Source organism: Alosa alosa, chromosome 15 (assembly GCF_017589495.1).
Source record: "Alosa alosa isolate M-15738 ecotype Scorff River chromosome 15, AALO_Geno_1.1, whole genome shotgun sequence".
Taxonomy (NCBI): domain Eukaryota; kingdom Metazoa; phylum Chordata; class Actinopteri; order Clupeiformes; family Clupeidae; genus Alosa; species Alosa alosa.
In genome coordinates, this window is record NC_063203.1 from 4288089 (window position 1) to 4302091 (window position 14003).

The 14003-nt window shown below is 43.4% G+C and overlaps 2 protein-coding genes across 5 annotated transcripts in view; one reads left to right on the top strand and one right to left on the bottom strand.

Annotated features, from left to right (window-relative positions):
- Window positions 1–709: 709 nt before the first annotated feature.
- Window positions 710–3343, top strand: ssr3 (signal sequence receptor, gamma). The gene is made up of 5 exons (XM_048264568.1): window positions 710–940; window positions 1490–1616; window positions 1756–1854; window positions 2134–2265; window positions 2600–3343. The coding sequence occupies exons 1-5, from the start codon at window positions 808–810 to the stop codon at window positions 2664–2666; spliced, it is 558 nt and encodes a 185-aa protein (XP_048120525.1). The 5' UTR covers window positions 710–807; the 3' UTR covers window positions 2667–3343.
- Window positions 2968–14003, bottom strand: part of kcnab1a (potassium voltage-gated channel subfamily A regulatory beta subunit 1a) — a 76643-nt gene continuing 65607 nt past the window's right edge. For all 4 annotated transcript variants that reach the window (XM_048264567.1, XM_048264563.1, XM_048264564.1 and 1 more), the window contains 7 exons: window positions 12753–12839; window positions 8432–8517; window positions 6660–6780; window positions 6326–6420; window positions 5252–5372; window positions 4726–4814; window positions 2968–4624 (listed from right to left, as the gene is read on the bottom strand). In XM_048264567.1, coding sequence (XP_048120524.1) covers window positions 4535–4624; window positions 4726–4814; window positions 5252–5372; window positions 6326–6420; window positions 6660–6780; window positions 8432–8517; window positions 12753–12839 — 689 coding nt within the window. In that variant the 3' untranslated portion in view covers window positions 2968–4534. The remainder of the gene's footprint in view (window positions 4625–4725; window positions 4815–5251; window positions 5373–6325; window positions 6421–6659; window positions 6781–8431; window positions 8518–12752; window positions 12840–14003) is intronic.

Consider the following 14003-nt stretch of genomic DNA (forward strand, 5'->3'; position numbering starts at 1 on the left):
TAAAATACAGTGAATTCTTAAAACAATCTACAGTTCCTTGATTTATTTGCAATTGATATTTGTTTTAATTTTAGTCTTTCTTACTATTAATTTATTTTCAAAGGCAACTCATTTTGATTCAATTTTATAGCAAGTCATAAGCAAGTAGCGAAGATCCGGGTTTAAATCTACTAGCGGTGGATTTCAAAGTGGGGGCCGCAAGGGGGTGCCAGGGGGGGCTCAGCAAGTTGGAAAGAAAAATAAAAGCAACAAATACATTTGAAAAAATTTAAATATACCTATTACTTTGAGGGTTGTTATACAATGCCATTATAATAATTTGTTGCATATCTGAACATTACATTTTGACTGGGAATACTGACTGGGATGACTGGGAATAATAGTAGAGTGATAGCTCTCATATAGCAGAAAGCCCCAAATGCAGTTTTTACACACTGTATGCTCCATCGCGAAGTCCTTGCGGCTAAAATAATTATTAGGATTAGCTTAATGTATTTTTACATTTGCCGTAGTATTGTCGATGGGTTTAATAACACATCAAGGCGGTCCTTGGGCAGTACCTAGTGGTATTTGGGGGGCCTTGTCGTGAAAAAGTTTGGGAACCCCTGTACTAGCCTACACTAGATGGCAGTATACTTTTAGGAACGTTGCAGTCATGTCAGCGGAGTGATTTCCGGTAAATGCCGACGACTTCCGTGTTTGTGCTGACGCGGCGTTAGCGATTCATACAATCTGGGCACGTACGTGTCAGTCTTTTTGCTGTTCAACACCGAAAACTAAGTTGGCTACTAGTTGAAGTCCCGAGCCATGGCACCCAAAGGCACCAACAAACAGCAGTCCGAGGAGGATCTTCTGCTTCAAGATTTTAGCAGAAATCTATCCGCTAAATCGACAGCTCTTTTCTACGGCAATGCCCTGATCGTCTCCGCAATTCCTATTTGTAAGTAACGTACTGCCAACGCTATCCTGAGACGTTAGCATGGACAATTTACATGCCAGTGGTGCTGCTGTTGCAGCTTAATTTCCAGGCTAACTTAAAATTGTGTTTATGAGTGGAATGTGTGCAGTTAAATGAACGTAACGTTATATTAACTCACATAATGTGAAATGGTCTCTTCCGGTTTTTTGTAACAATGTCTGCAACCATCATCCTAACTTTCTACATTTAGCTAGCTAGCTAGCTGGTGTCAGAGAGTACATTAGCTTCTGACTGTGGGGATGTATAACTTAATGAAATATTACTAAGTTCTCTTGTAATTTTCTAACAATAAATGACGCTTTCTTCAGATGTAACCATTTACCAATTAATACATTGACATAGATTAGGGGTGACATGGCTACTCAGTATAATACCGTTACTGCTACTCAGACAGTAGCAGCAGTCATTGATTAATAGCATCCAGGTAGCGTACGTTTCTTCTGTCTTCCATCATCCAATGTCTCTTCATCAAGTTAACCATTCTAATTACTGCGTTTTTGTTTGCATTAGGGTTGTTTTGGAGGATTTGGCACATGGACCTAGTGCAGTCTGCTGTTCTTTACGGCGTTATGACCCTTGTCAGCACATACTTGGTGGCCTTCGCTTACAAGAACGTGAAATTTGTTCTCAAGCACAAGTTAGTACTCGCCTCTCTACAAGCATGCGTCCTTGTAATTGCAGTATGTTTTGTGGTGTGATCTCTATTAATGTTCCTATGACCCTGTTTGAGTACTTCCACAGGCATGTCAGACTCATTGGTTTTATCATATTTGCAGGGTTGCCCAGAAGCGGGAGGACGCTGTGTCCAAGGAGGTGACTCGCAAGCTGTCTGAGGCTGACAACAGGAAGATGTCCCGCAAAGAGAAGGATGAGAGGTCAGTCAGACTCTGATTGCAAGATAATGTCAACTGATAACATATATGGTCTATCTACTGTGTTGATATTCCAAAGGTCTTTTACTCTTTAGTGATAAAAATGTCTTGTTTTCCCCATTTAATGTATGAGAAAGATGAATGTGTAGAATCGGACTGTAGTTTTAATTTGTTTCTGGAAGGCAAGTTAAAATACTTTCATAGTGACACTGTTACAGTGTCCAGCTAGTTGGATAGGGTAGAGGATGGCCAGTGGGGCTAATAATTAATTCCCTCTTTCAGGATCTTGTGGAAGAAGAATGAGGTTGCAGATTATGAGGCCACCACCTTCTCCATCTTCTACAACAACACCCTCTTCCTGGTCCTGGTCATCGTAGCCTCCTTCTTTCTGCTCAAGAACTTCAATCCCACTGTGTATCCTTTACCCAGCTTTTAATATCTGACATGTCATTACAATGGGCTGCACAGGAAAAACCTCTCCCAAGATTAGAATGAAATGCCATGGTTCATTATGAGTATGAAGCTGAGGTAGCACACAGTATAACAGGTGATAATGGTGCAATTAAAAAAAAAAAAATAATAATAATAAAAAAAATAAATATATATATATATATGAGTAGAAGTTGTTGTCATGTATATGCATATGAATCCTATTTTTATTTTTAAAATGTTTGAGAATTTAACAAGAGTAGTTATTGTGAGCTATTAGATATTTCTTCCCTCTGTTGTTGTCCTTAATGGTGTGCAGTAATTACATTCTGTCCATCAGTGCCTCCTCTGGTCTCATTGCCCTGCTGTCTACTGGATCCAAGTGAGCGAATGAACAAGCAAACAGGAGAGTTGGAACCACAAGAAAAGGAAGAGAAAAGGAGATTGGGAAGGGGTTGGGGTGGGAAGCGGTTGGGGTGGGAAGCAAAGACGTGATGCCGGGCTGGACATTTATCATTTCTGTTGCGCATGAAATTTTTCATGAAATTCATGATGTCATCTGTGGAGGTTCTTTCTGACCTCCGCCATTCTCTTTTTATACAAATTAAAGATGATGGACCTGGAACAATCTGCTTATTGTTTGCCTTTTGGTGATGGCCACAAAAACAAGACCCAAAATGCCAGCGAATGTGTTGGCATAATCCATTTTATTTCAAGCGTGATACAGGATTCATCTTTAAATATCTGTAAATATTTACATAAGTCACTGCTTCATGACCACAAGGAAAAACATAATGATGGCTAAAATACCCTGATGCAAGTAGATAATGGCTTGATAACACTTGTACATTAATGAACTATAGAAACAGAGAGTTTACATCCCTATCTTCTAAAAACCAATGGCTATGAGGAAGTGGAGACTCAGGCTCTCAGGTTCCTTATGTACATGAAGGGTAAAGTTAAAGGCACTCATTGGGAGAGGACTGAAAAAGCAAAGAACTGAAGTCTAAGATTGTTGTTGTGGTGGGGTTCTGTACAAACCATTAAATGCTTAATTACAGTATGTAATGGAATGCAGATTCATTCATTCATTCATTCAGCTGTTCTAAAGAGATTTGACCAAAGAAAACTGCTTGACTGAAATGCTTATATTAGTTTATATTAATCTTACAGACATATTTGACTCTTGTTCCTAAGGATTGTTACAGAGAGAAACGGGTTGATTAGACTGATGTTTATGTACAATTTAAAATTATTTCAGCTTAGCTTTAGTGCTAAACAAAGCTCTTGATTGTTGAAGCCTTTCAGACAAAGCCAAAATTTACCAGTCAAGTTTTCCCATCTGATCTTTCTGAATCTGAATTCGGTTTCAGAATATTTCAGCCAAACCTCATGGGAATGTGATGACTAGGATCCCCATGGAAAGCAACTATAAAGATGCTTTGTGCCGCTCTGGAGTTGTGCAATGTACCTACTTATAAGCTGATTATAATAGTGTGGCTGTCGTCAGAAAAAAAAGTTCTGAGGTCAGTTTTGCTTATATTACAATGTAAAAACTTTTACATCCTTCCAAGTAAAACATAGAAAAGTCATAGAGAAATGACTCCAATGTGCCCTCCCTCCCTGCAATGTGCACTCTTTTCAAATGGGCACAAGACATGTCTCAACACTGGGTCTTTGAGGGATTTCCGGTAATAGCTGGCATAACGCCAGCATCTTGTCAGCAGTCAATGATGTGGCTTTACTAAACAAGCAAATGCTGATTGCTGAGGTGTAGCTCTCTTCACAGATGCACACAAGACAGTACACTCAGGTGCCCATTCAGACTTAACAGAAGTGGGATTGCAGTTCCCTGGTCCAACAGAAGAGGGCGACATGCTTGACAATTCCACCTTTCCCAATCCGACCCCATTAAAAAGCTCTAGTGCGTAGCAACCATACAGGGGACTGCATATAGTAATATGGTACAGCCGTCTCTAATAAGCTCAGTTGTGCTGTTCTTGCACTGGATATGAAGGACATTGCTTCTTCAGTTGTTACTCAGGTGTGATGTGCTTTCTCGGGGTACGCTTGTTTGAGATGAAGGCTAGGTTACTCCGATTCTATCCGGCTTAGGCATGCAGGTTTGGGGGCATAAGAATCCCAGCCCTGGGGAGGCTGGGTGCACAGGGAGGGGCACAGCGGAAACCGTATGGCCCACACTAGCTGCGTTATCACGGTCATCTGTCTAAGTAGGAGACTCTCACAGGGGCTTCTAGGAGCGGTAGTCCTTCTTACTGTAAGGTCGGTTGCCCAGGATATGATCGATGTCGGACACCACATGAGAAGTCATTTTTGGGAGCACCTGTAAATTGGAGATCATGCAATAATAATGCAAGGATTAATGTAAGAAACAATGCTGTACAGGACATGCTCCACATGTGTATGTGTGTGCACCACACTGACCTGTATGGCTCCCAGATTTTCTGTAAGCTGTTCAGGGTTTGAAGTTCCAAGAAGCACAGAGCTCACTCCCTCGTTCCTTAGACACCAGGCTGTATTGAAAAGTTTCAGTTCTTACATGCACAAAGTTCTTTGAAGCACAGAGACATGAAACAACACTCCGAACACAGCTGGTCCCACTGGACAGATCTAGCATGTACAGTCCACTAGGTGGCAGCAATACATTGCTACTGGACCCTGCGTGCTCTGCTTCTGCCCCGTTACCTTGACAGCATGTGGAACTCCGTAAAGGCTTTGGCCCTGATCGGCACCAGGCTCAGTCCAGATTCAGCTGTGTATGTTGGGCAGCCGGGGCTGCAGCTGTTGTAAAGGTTTCTACTTTACTTTCAAGTGACTATTTCTGCCTGCTGATTCTGCAACTCTGGCTGGGTAGATAAATCATCCAGCACCAGGTAGGGAAGGAGCTGTGGTGGAGCTAACCTCCAGAGCAGCGCTGCCACAGGTGAAAAGTGCTGTGTGTTCATCTTACCCACAGCCAGCTGTGGTAGAGTGCAGCCCAGTTTCTCAGCGATGTGACCCAGCTCCTTCAGTTTTGCTTGTTGCTTCCTGCCGTCTTCGCTCACGATCTTATCCCTCAGCCACTGGTATGACTGCAGAGCAGAGGAAAGGAATGGATATTTGAGGCAGGTGGGGGAGAGTAGGAGAGAGAAAAGGACAGAAAAACGTTCATACTGTCTGGTAACAAAATACCATTTTATCACTCAATACAGATTTGCTGTTGAGCCAAGAAATCCCACTTAAAACAAAGCTACTTCCTCCAGAATTTTGGGATCCTGCAATTTTGCTGATTCAAGCAGTTCAAGGATTTCCTGTAATTGCAATTATGGATTGCAATTTTCTCTTGTTGGTGTTATATTTATGTTAAACTGCACTCTTATAAACCTATACATTGACTCAGATTAGCAAGCACTTTAGAAGTTAAAGTACACATACTATTCCAGAGCACACATTCCCTCATCCCTAATAGTTACAGATGTATAAACTGTGTGTAGGCCTATATGTTGTGTATGTTAATGTATGTGTGTATGCTAATGTATGTTGCCTAGTCAGTACAATCAGTTGTTTTCCTGGCACTGGAGAATGTCCTTACCAAAAGCATCTCCTTCCCAACAGCTTGTCATTAACCACCTAATCTACATAGAAAATGGCCAGGGTCCTTGTAAAGAGAAGCTATTAAAATGACAGTTCCTTTAGTTGGGCACCATCCAAGAACCGAGACATTCTGAATGCTGCCAAAAGCAATTCATTTAAGTACTTCTAGTATTTTGTCCATCCATCCATTGAATATTTAATCAATTATTTACTGACAAGGCCCTTAGCGTTAGAAGGTCAACTATTATAGCATACAGAGGCAATCAGAATGTAAGAATTCAGAACCTCTTGATTTAATGAGAGAATACTCCAGGCATAACCACCCTCTTTTTTTGTTTGTCTAAAAATGTCAGTTTATTATTCTCTTATGTGTGATAAAATGTGACCTTGGACATCTGGATTTTTGGAGAGGCACATTCACAGGCTATTTTCACCTCAAACTTCTGCATACCTTCATGGAGGCCCTGGAAGTTTCAGGAATGCCATTCTCATACTTCCCAGTAATGATGCCACAGGCCAGGGGAGACCATGTCATAGCGCCCACCCCTAAAGCCACAGAGGAAACACAGAGAAAAGCTAGACTGTTGTGACTAAAAAAAACTCAAATTAAGAACATAGAACTGCTGTTGCTCCAAAAGCCTTGAGAAGCAGATTAGAACAGCAGTATCAACTCAAAGCTACTGTACTGTGGATGGGCAGCATTAAGGGAGCAAGCAGATGGTGTGGGGTGTGCAGTCAGGAGAGACGGAGAGGCCGTGAGGGAAAGGAGATTGATTGACACCTGCCTATTTTATGGTAGAGCTCCGGCAGCTGCACCTCCACTTTCTCCCTCTGGAAGAGATGATACTCAGCCTGCTCACACACCGGGGGGATGAGGTTAAACTGCCTCGCCACAGAGTACGCTTCCTGGAGCAGAAAGAGTGAGAGATGGAGAAGGAACACAGAGAGAGAGAGAAATGAGAGGTGGAGAGGTAGAGAAAAAATAATATAGATATAAGACAAAAACTCATTAGTTATTCCTCTCGGCAAACACAATCTGAATACCCCCCTCCCCGAGTGCATTCTAAACTGGTTATGTTTCTTTAATGTGCCCATGATTTTGCCTGTTGCCTTGTTATTTCGACTTGCATGTGTGGGTATGCATGTCAGTGCAGCGCCCAAGGGCTCAACGTGTGCCAAGCTATCACTTCCTCACACGCAAGGAAATTACCACACACAGTCATGCTACTGACACCCTCCCCGCTGCGGAGCCATGTTTGCGGAGTTGGGGGTGGGCATGTAGGAGGAACCATATCTGGCGTGACATCAGGAAGTGGAGCGAGCACTCGCCATGGAACAAATTACAGGTCGCTGTAGAGCATCTCCTCTCCAAACTCCTCTCCTGCCCTGTGCCTATACCCAAACCGCTCATTTATAACCATGAATTAATAATGTGGTTTCAATTGCACCACTTTGGTCTTGCTGTGGCATACAAAGCCCCTGGCATGTTCTAATTACCAGCTATTGAGTGCAGCGTACTCAGAGATTTCGGCACAGAAAAAAAAAACTGTGCAAGTGAAGAACTTCACACGCAAAAAATGGAGCACGGAGATAGATGTGTGTATATTCCACCCTCCCAGAGCAGCTTTTCTCTGTCTCTTTCTTTCTTTAGAAAATCATTTATCATGACCGCCTCCTCACTCCCCTTTCCTCAAAGTCAACTCCACGCTACAACGCGCGTGCCACATCAAAGTAGCCTCAGGACTCCCTTTGTGAGTGCCTAGCAGGATGCCAGGATGATAGGATCCTATCAGACAAGGCAGCTCCGGAGACATTTCGGACGGTCTGTCTGTCCAGTGGCAGGTTTCAGACACAGTCCAGGGCTATCTCTGTCCAGCAACTGCCCAGCACTCATCTATTGGATCAATTTGATGCTGGTGCACCGTGGAGTTAATCTGTTGTGTAGTCAAAGCTCACTTTTCCTAGTCATCTTATGAGGATGTATGTTAGCCTGGAAGTGTGCCAGGAGTAGCCTCCATGTCTTTGAGAGGACGGCAAGAGCTCCATGCTGAGGAGTGGAAGGTGCTTAGTCTGACCTTTCGCTCCTCTCTCACTTTGACTTTTAAAGCCTTAACAAGCAAGCTCAAGCTGTACTGGTCAACACTGCCAGCAGCTTTGATAGCGACTTCCAGCCAGCTCGTTCTTCAGTGTTATTCACTCAGCCCAGTTGTCTTATTTGCAGATGTGTAATACACCATCTCAACTTCACCATTTCACCATTTCAAACCAATTCACCATTTCAACTTCACCATTTCACCATTTCAAACCATTTCAACTTCACCATTTCACCATTTCAAACCAATTCACCATTTCAACTTCACCATTTCACCATTTCAAACCAATTCACCATTTCAACTTCACCATTTCAACTTCACCATTTCAAACCAATTCACCATTTCAATTTCACCATTTTACCATTTCTAACCAATTCACCATCTCAACGTACAGCTGCATAGATAACAGCTGCATAGCTGAACATATCACTCTCTTTAGACTCTCGCTCAGACAGGCCACTCACCATAATTTCCATGGCTGTCCACCGTGATGTTCCCCAGTACATGGACATACCCTGATTGATGACATGGGTCATGGCTCTCACAATTTCTGAGAAAACAAAACCACCAATGATGTTGTTAGTAGTTGAAATCTGTGTGAAATGTATACTGTAAAATATATACTATGACAAAAGTGAAGCCACTGTAATTGAAGAACATAATAGATTTCCAAATTGGAGAAGGGGTTAATAGTGATTAATAATAACACACACTCAAATGTTGGGAGAAAAGAAATATTTATTGAAGAATGAAGAGATGAATTGAGGGGATCAGAGTGAGAGAGAAGGACAAACTGGGATTCAGTGAAGAGAAGGGGAAGCGTATGTCTGTTTCTATGAAGCATCCAAGTAACAAAGTCACATGTAGTTCTGTGTACTTTTGTACTGTAAATGGAGCGAGCAGCCTGTTGGAATGGAGCGAGCAGACTGTTCAGTTCACTCCCAGAGAATGTCGAGCTCCTACTCCAGGTAAAGAGTTGATCATTGGAGAGGAGGTTACACTGAAGGTCAGCTGGGAAATGAGAGTCAACACGGAACCTAAGAAGACAGATGGGGTCTAAACTACTGTGTAATGGACTGTGCTCTGGGAGAACTGTAGCGGCCAAAATACACAATCACAGTCCAAATCCATAGTTAATCAGACAATAATGTTGGGACAAATGTGCCTGACTGTTGATACATAGCCAAAGTTTAAAGAGATTGTAATATAACTAACACACATTTAAAAGTGCCTTCACCTCTGGTCATTAATCCAGCAGCGCCTAAGCCCCTGGCCTCTGCTGCAGATGGGGCGTCTGTGTGGAGAGTGACTGCAGAGCCAGTGTGTTCTGTGTGGAGGTGGCGCGCCCAGCGAGGCTGTGGAGGAGTGTTTAATATGCAACACACGAGCGTCAGGGGAGATGACACGGCACTTCTGCTCGCTGCACACAGCCTCGCCACAGCCACCCGCCCGCCTGCCCGCTCGCCGGATTAACACACAGGGAGTTATTCATGCCTGAACGCCAAGCGGAGGGACACTCTGACTGAAGGGTTCATAGGGAAGGTTTCCCAAGTTCGTTTGATATGCCTTACAGATATGCCAGAGAGGATGTGGGTTATTGTAATTATTCACAATTAAAATGATAAACCCTCATGGTCCCTTGGTCCCCACTGCCCACACATGTGACCTGAGGAAGGCCGACAGGCCGAAAAGTTGTCACATTAAAGACTTATATGTGTAACTCGGGAGTGTGCGGCACTTCTCTCCTTTTGCATGTGTTTTACTGGTTGCCAGCACCTCCTTTTCTGGTGTGCGTTTTGCACCTCCACTCATCACCCTTGGTCCCCACTAACACAATGCAGTGTACTACAGTTTAATTATTTCTTAATGCAGTGGGTTGGAAACTGTTTCACAAAATTGCATTCTAAATGGCATTAAAAAAAACATTCTAAGAGGAATTTATAATGAAAATCCAGTTGTTGTGACAGCTGTTCACCATTCTACGCCAGTATTCTATTTGTTTTTCATGCTGGGTTTGACCTGCTCTGCAGTCCCTACTCACCTCAAACATCAGTCACTCTGCCCTGTATTAGTGTTCCGAGTCAGCAGCCAACTGAGAAACACCCGACCCTGATAAGAGTCCAACGGGATCCATTTGGGCTATCATCATTTGGAGGCAGAATGTGCAATCAATAACATGCAGTAAAATGTAATGAGACAAACCAAAATGAAAATGTTTCCAGGGAGCTAAACAGAATTGCTTGGATTTGGGACTACTTTCACAGTTGTTGGATGGTTGTAATTTTTCTTCCTTTCCAAAACACACAAAGCAGAGAGCTGTAATATGGCCAAATTGAGTCTCTGCACCAGCTACCCCAAAACATCCTAATTTGATCCTTTGCTGTGATACGCTAAAAAAATCAAAGCTTTAAACTGTCTGTTGAAATTTCATTCTGCTAGTGGGTTTACGTTAAAATCTGGGTCCAAGTTCCAATATATGTTTATGGTTATTGTTATTATGAAGACTATATTATTATTATCATTATTATTTTAATGTAGGCTGTTTGACTTTACTTTAAACTATTTCATAATAGTAGCAATAACATTACCATTTAATGATTGTTTAATGAATGTAATGTTTATTGATATTGTTGCAAGTCACAAGGACAAAAGCGTCTGCCAAGTAATATAAATATAACTGTCTGTTAAATTGTTTGAAATTATTTGGCAGCTCATGACCGATACCTTTATATGCTCCCACTAGTACTAGTGAAAAAAGCATTAGGATGAGGATGGGGATAAAGGTTTTGTGTTGGTGTATGACCAAACATCAAGTAGAGAATGATGATCATTGGGAGTAGAGGGTGTTTATCCTCAGGGAGGACGCAGTAGTGACCTTGAACAGTCCCACTCTGAGAGAGTTGTCCGTGTGGCTGAGAGAGACAGAGAGAGTGGTAGTCTTGAACAAAACAGCAGCCTTTGGCACGGAGAACAGGCCTTACTGAGTAGGAGAGTGGGAGCACAATGTACCCATGCATTGTCCCAAAGCTGATTGAGGAGTACCACACAAGGCCAGAGTTTGTGTCTTTGTGTGTGTCTGTGTGTGTGTGTGTGTGTGTGTGTCTGGATGCATATGTGCATATTATTGTGTGCAAACAAAAGGTACGCATAGGACACTCTCGAACTGAAAAGAAGAGAGAGAGAGAGAGAGAAGGCAAGTAATGAGAGAGAGAGAGAGAGAGAGATGCTGAGTCGAGCCATTGGGGCCATTCTATTGTGTAAGCTGACGCTTTGGGTGAGTTGGCGAAGATAAATTGTGAGAGTAACATTAAGAAAATCTCCCAGTGCCTCTGGCTCTGCAGTGGTTCTAGAGCCAGCTCTTTATTATTCTCCTCTCTTCTCTCCTCTCCTTCTCTCTATCCATCCATCCCCAACTATCCCTCTCTCTCTCTCACTCTCTCCTTCTCTCACTTGCTATGCCTCATCTGGGGCTACTTGACATTTAAAACCCACCAAGTTGTATTTGATTTTTACGTCTTTGTGGCCTTGGCTTCAGGTGAGTGAGTGGATTTGGTCTAGAGGGCCTTGTTCAGTAGAGCGTGGCGGCCCCACATGGCCACTCTGGTGCTTTTTAATCACAGTCGGACAGCATTTCTGAGGCTCTGCGCGTTGTAATGGCTTTGGCTAAGTGCAGTTGCTTTTGTGCGGCGGTGTGATGCGGTGCGGTGGCTTGCGGTCTGCCGTCTGCGGTCCCTCCTCAGCCTCGGGCCGGCTCACTGAGTGGCAGGCTGGGTCAGGTCACTCAGGGTCACCGCTGTGACTGGACAGGAGTGATGGGGCCCCTGAGGACCACTCTAAAGAACGGTTGTGTAATTGAGCCAATCACACTTTCTGCATTTCACACCAAGCAGCATATTACATAATATTCCATTGAAAAGCCTTTAAATTCAAGTCCTTAATTGCCCTCGACCATCTTTTGTATTAATTCATTCAGAAGTAGCAGTCTTGAGGTGATCGATGTGGTATTGCCACCACTTCTTTTTAATGATATGTAAAGAGAGATGTAGTATAAAAGGTACTGCATGCTAAAATATCTTAAATTAAATTATTGCTAAAATTATGTGTTATGTCCTCCTTATTATGCTACAGGAAACATCCTTGTGAAGGCAATGAGCAACAAATCATCAGTGACAGAGGGAATTTGTGTGTGTGTGTGTGTGTGTGTTTGTTTGTGTGTGTGTGTGTGTGTGTGTGTGTGTACGTGAAAGCAAAACTGTGAGTAAGGCAAACATAAATGCCCTCAAATGTGTGAGAAAAAGCAAACATTGGCAGCATTTCCTCACTCTCTCTCCTACTCAGGCCAAAAATATGTCACGCTCTTCTCTCCCCCTGCTGCCGCGCAGCACAGCACGCAGACTCTGACCTGATTACTCATCGGCCCGACGCTCGGACATCATGGGAGAGCCGGAGAGTGGGAGAGCAGGCGGCCACACTGACACCATGACAGGGTCACTGACCAGACCAGCGGGGGGCAGATTTGGCCGACATTTGGGGTGTCAAGTCTCATCCCATTCCTGGACCTTAACCTCCTCCAGCGAGTCTCAGAGAGGCAGATGATAGAGTCATGTTAGGCTGTAAGTGAAACAGCTCCCCTACGCCTACTGATCAGAGGCTGCTGTGCCTCCAGGGTGAGGCACAGAAGTCAGTGGGACGCTCCAGGAAGGGACTGGAGGAGAGTGCTGCACTAGAGGCCAGAGCTGATGCACAAGCCCATGTAAATGGCAGCTCTGTTTGGGCTTGGCTTACCTTCCATGGGCGTGTTGCTGTCGGGCCTGTTGGCGAACACCACGTCCACGTACTCCAGCTGCATCCTCTGCAGAGAGCCCTTTAGACCTGTCAGGACACATCCACATGATTGATTAGTGTGTGGACCGTACTAGACATTGGCAAGTGTCCAAAAGGATTTAAAATGACAATTCTATCAAGGCCAAGTGTGTGGGTGTATGGACCTAATATTATTATGACCGCCGCGCAGCGAAGCGGCGGTCATATAGGTTTAGTCAGATTTTTTTTTTTTTTTTTTTTTTTTTTTTTTTTCTTTTTAGCAAATCCAAATTTCCGTCAATGATTCCCGGGACACTGAAAGACCGGGGTAGACAAAACTTGGGGGCATGTAACCCCATATGGATAGCATGGAACCATCGTTTTTCGTTTTGATCTGTAGCCCCACGCTGGACTGCACCCCCGAAAGGAGGGTAGGGCAGACACAGTTTTCTGTGAATATCTCGAGAACCGTAAGGTTTAGGAGGACCATTATTTTTGTATGTTGATCTCAAGGGGCCATGTCAACGCATTCCATAACCACTCATTTCATGTATAGCGCCACCTAGTTAAACACAAAAAGTAAAAATGAGGTGGTGTAATTGAAGGTATCTGTGACCTAACATAGTCAAAACTGCACGAAATTGGAAGTGTAGGATCATTATGACACCCTCTGTATGCACGCCAAGTTTTGTGGAATTCCGTTCATGAGGGGCCACACAATAAATTAATTTATGTTACTATACACCAACTGGCCTGTAGGTGGCCGGAGACAGTTTTCTGTGAATATCTCGAGAACCGTAGGGCCTAGGAGGTCCACCTTTTTTTTTTTGTATGTTGGTCTTAAGGGGGCATGTCAACCCATCCCATTACCACTTATTTCATGTATAGCGCCACCTAGTTAAAAATTAAAAAGCATAAAATTAGGTGTTTTCATCTCAATATCTCTGGCTGACAAGGTCAAAACTGCACAAAATTAAAAGTTTAGGATCATTATGACACCCTCTGAATGCATGCCAAGTTTTGTGTACTTTCGTTCATGGGGGGCCTTACAATAAAATAATTTATGTGTACATTTAGTGGCGACACCAACAAGGATTCCCGGACACTGAAAGACCCGGGTACACAAAACTTGGTGAGCATGTACCCCATATGGATAGCATGGAACCGTCATTTTTCGTTTTCATCTGCAGCCCCCCCGCTGGACTGGACCCCCCGAAAGGAGGGTAGGGCAGA

Coding starts and splice junctions, on each gene's coding strand:
- ssr3 (XM_048264568.1), top strand. CDS start 808: ATGGCACCCAAAGGCACCAACAAACAGCAGTCCGAGGAGGATCTTCTG. Junction 941..1,489: donor CGTCTCCGCAATTCCTATTT/GTAAGTAACGTA, acceptor TGTTTGCATTAG/GGTTGTTTTGGAGGATTTGG. Junction 2,266..2,599: donor AAGAACTTCAATCCCACTGT/GTATCCTTTACC, acceptor AATGGTGTGCAG/TAATTACATTCTGTCCATCA.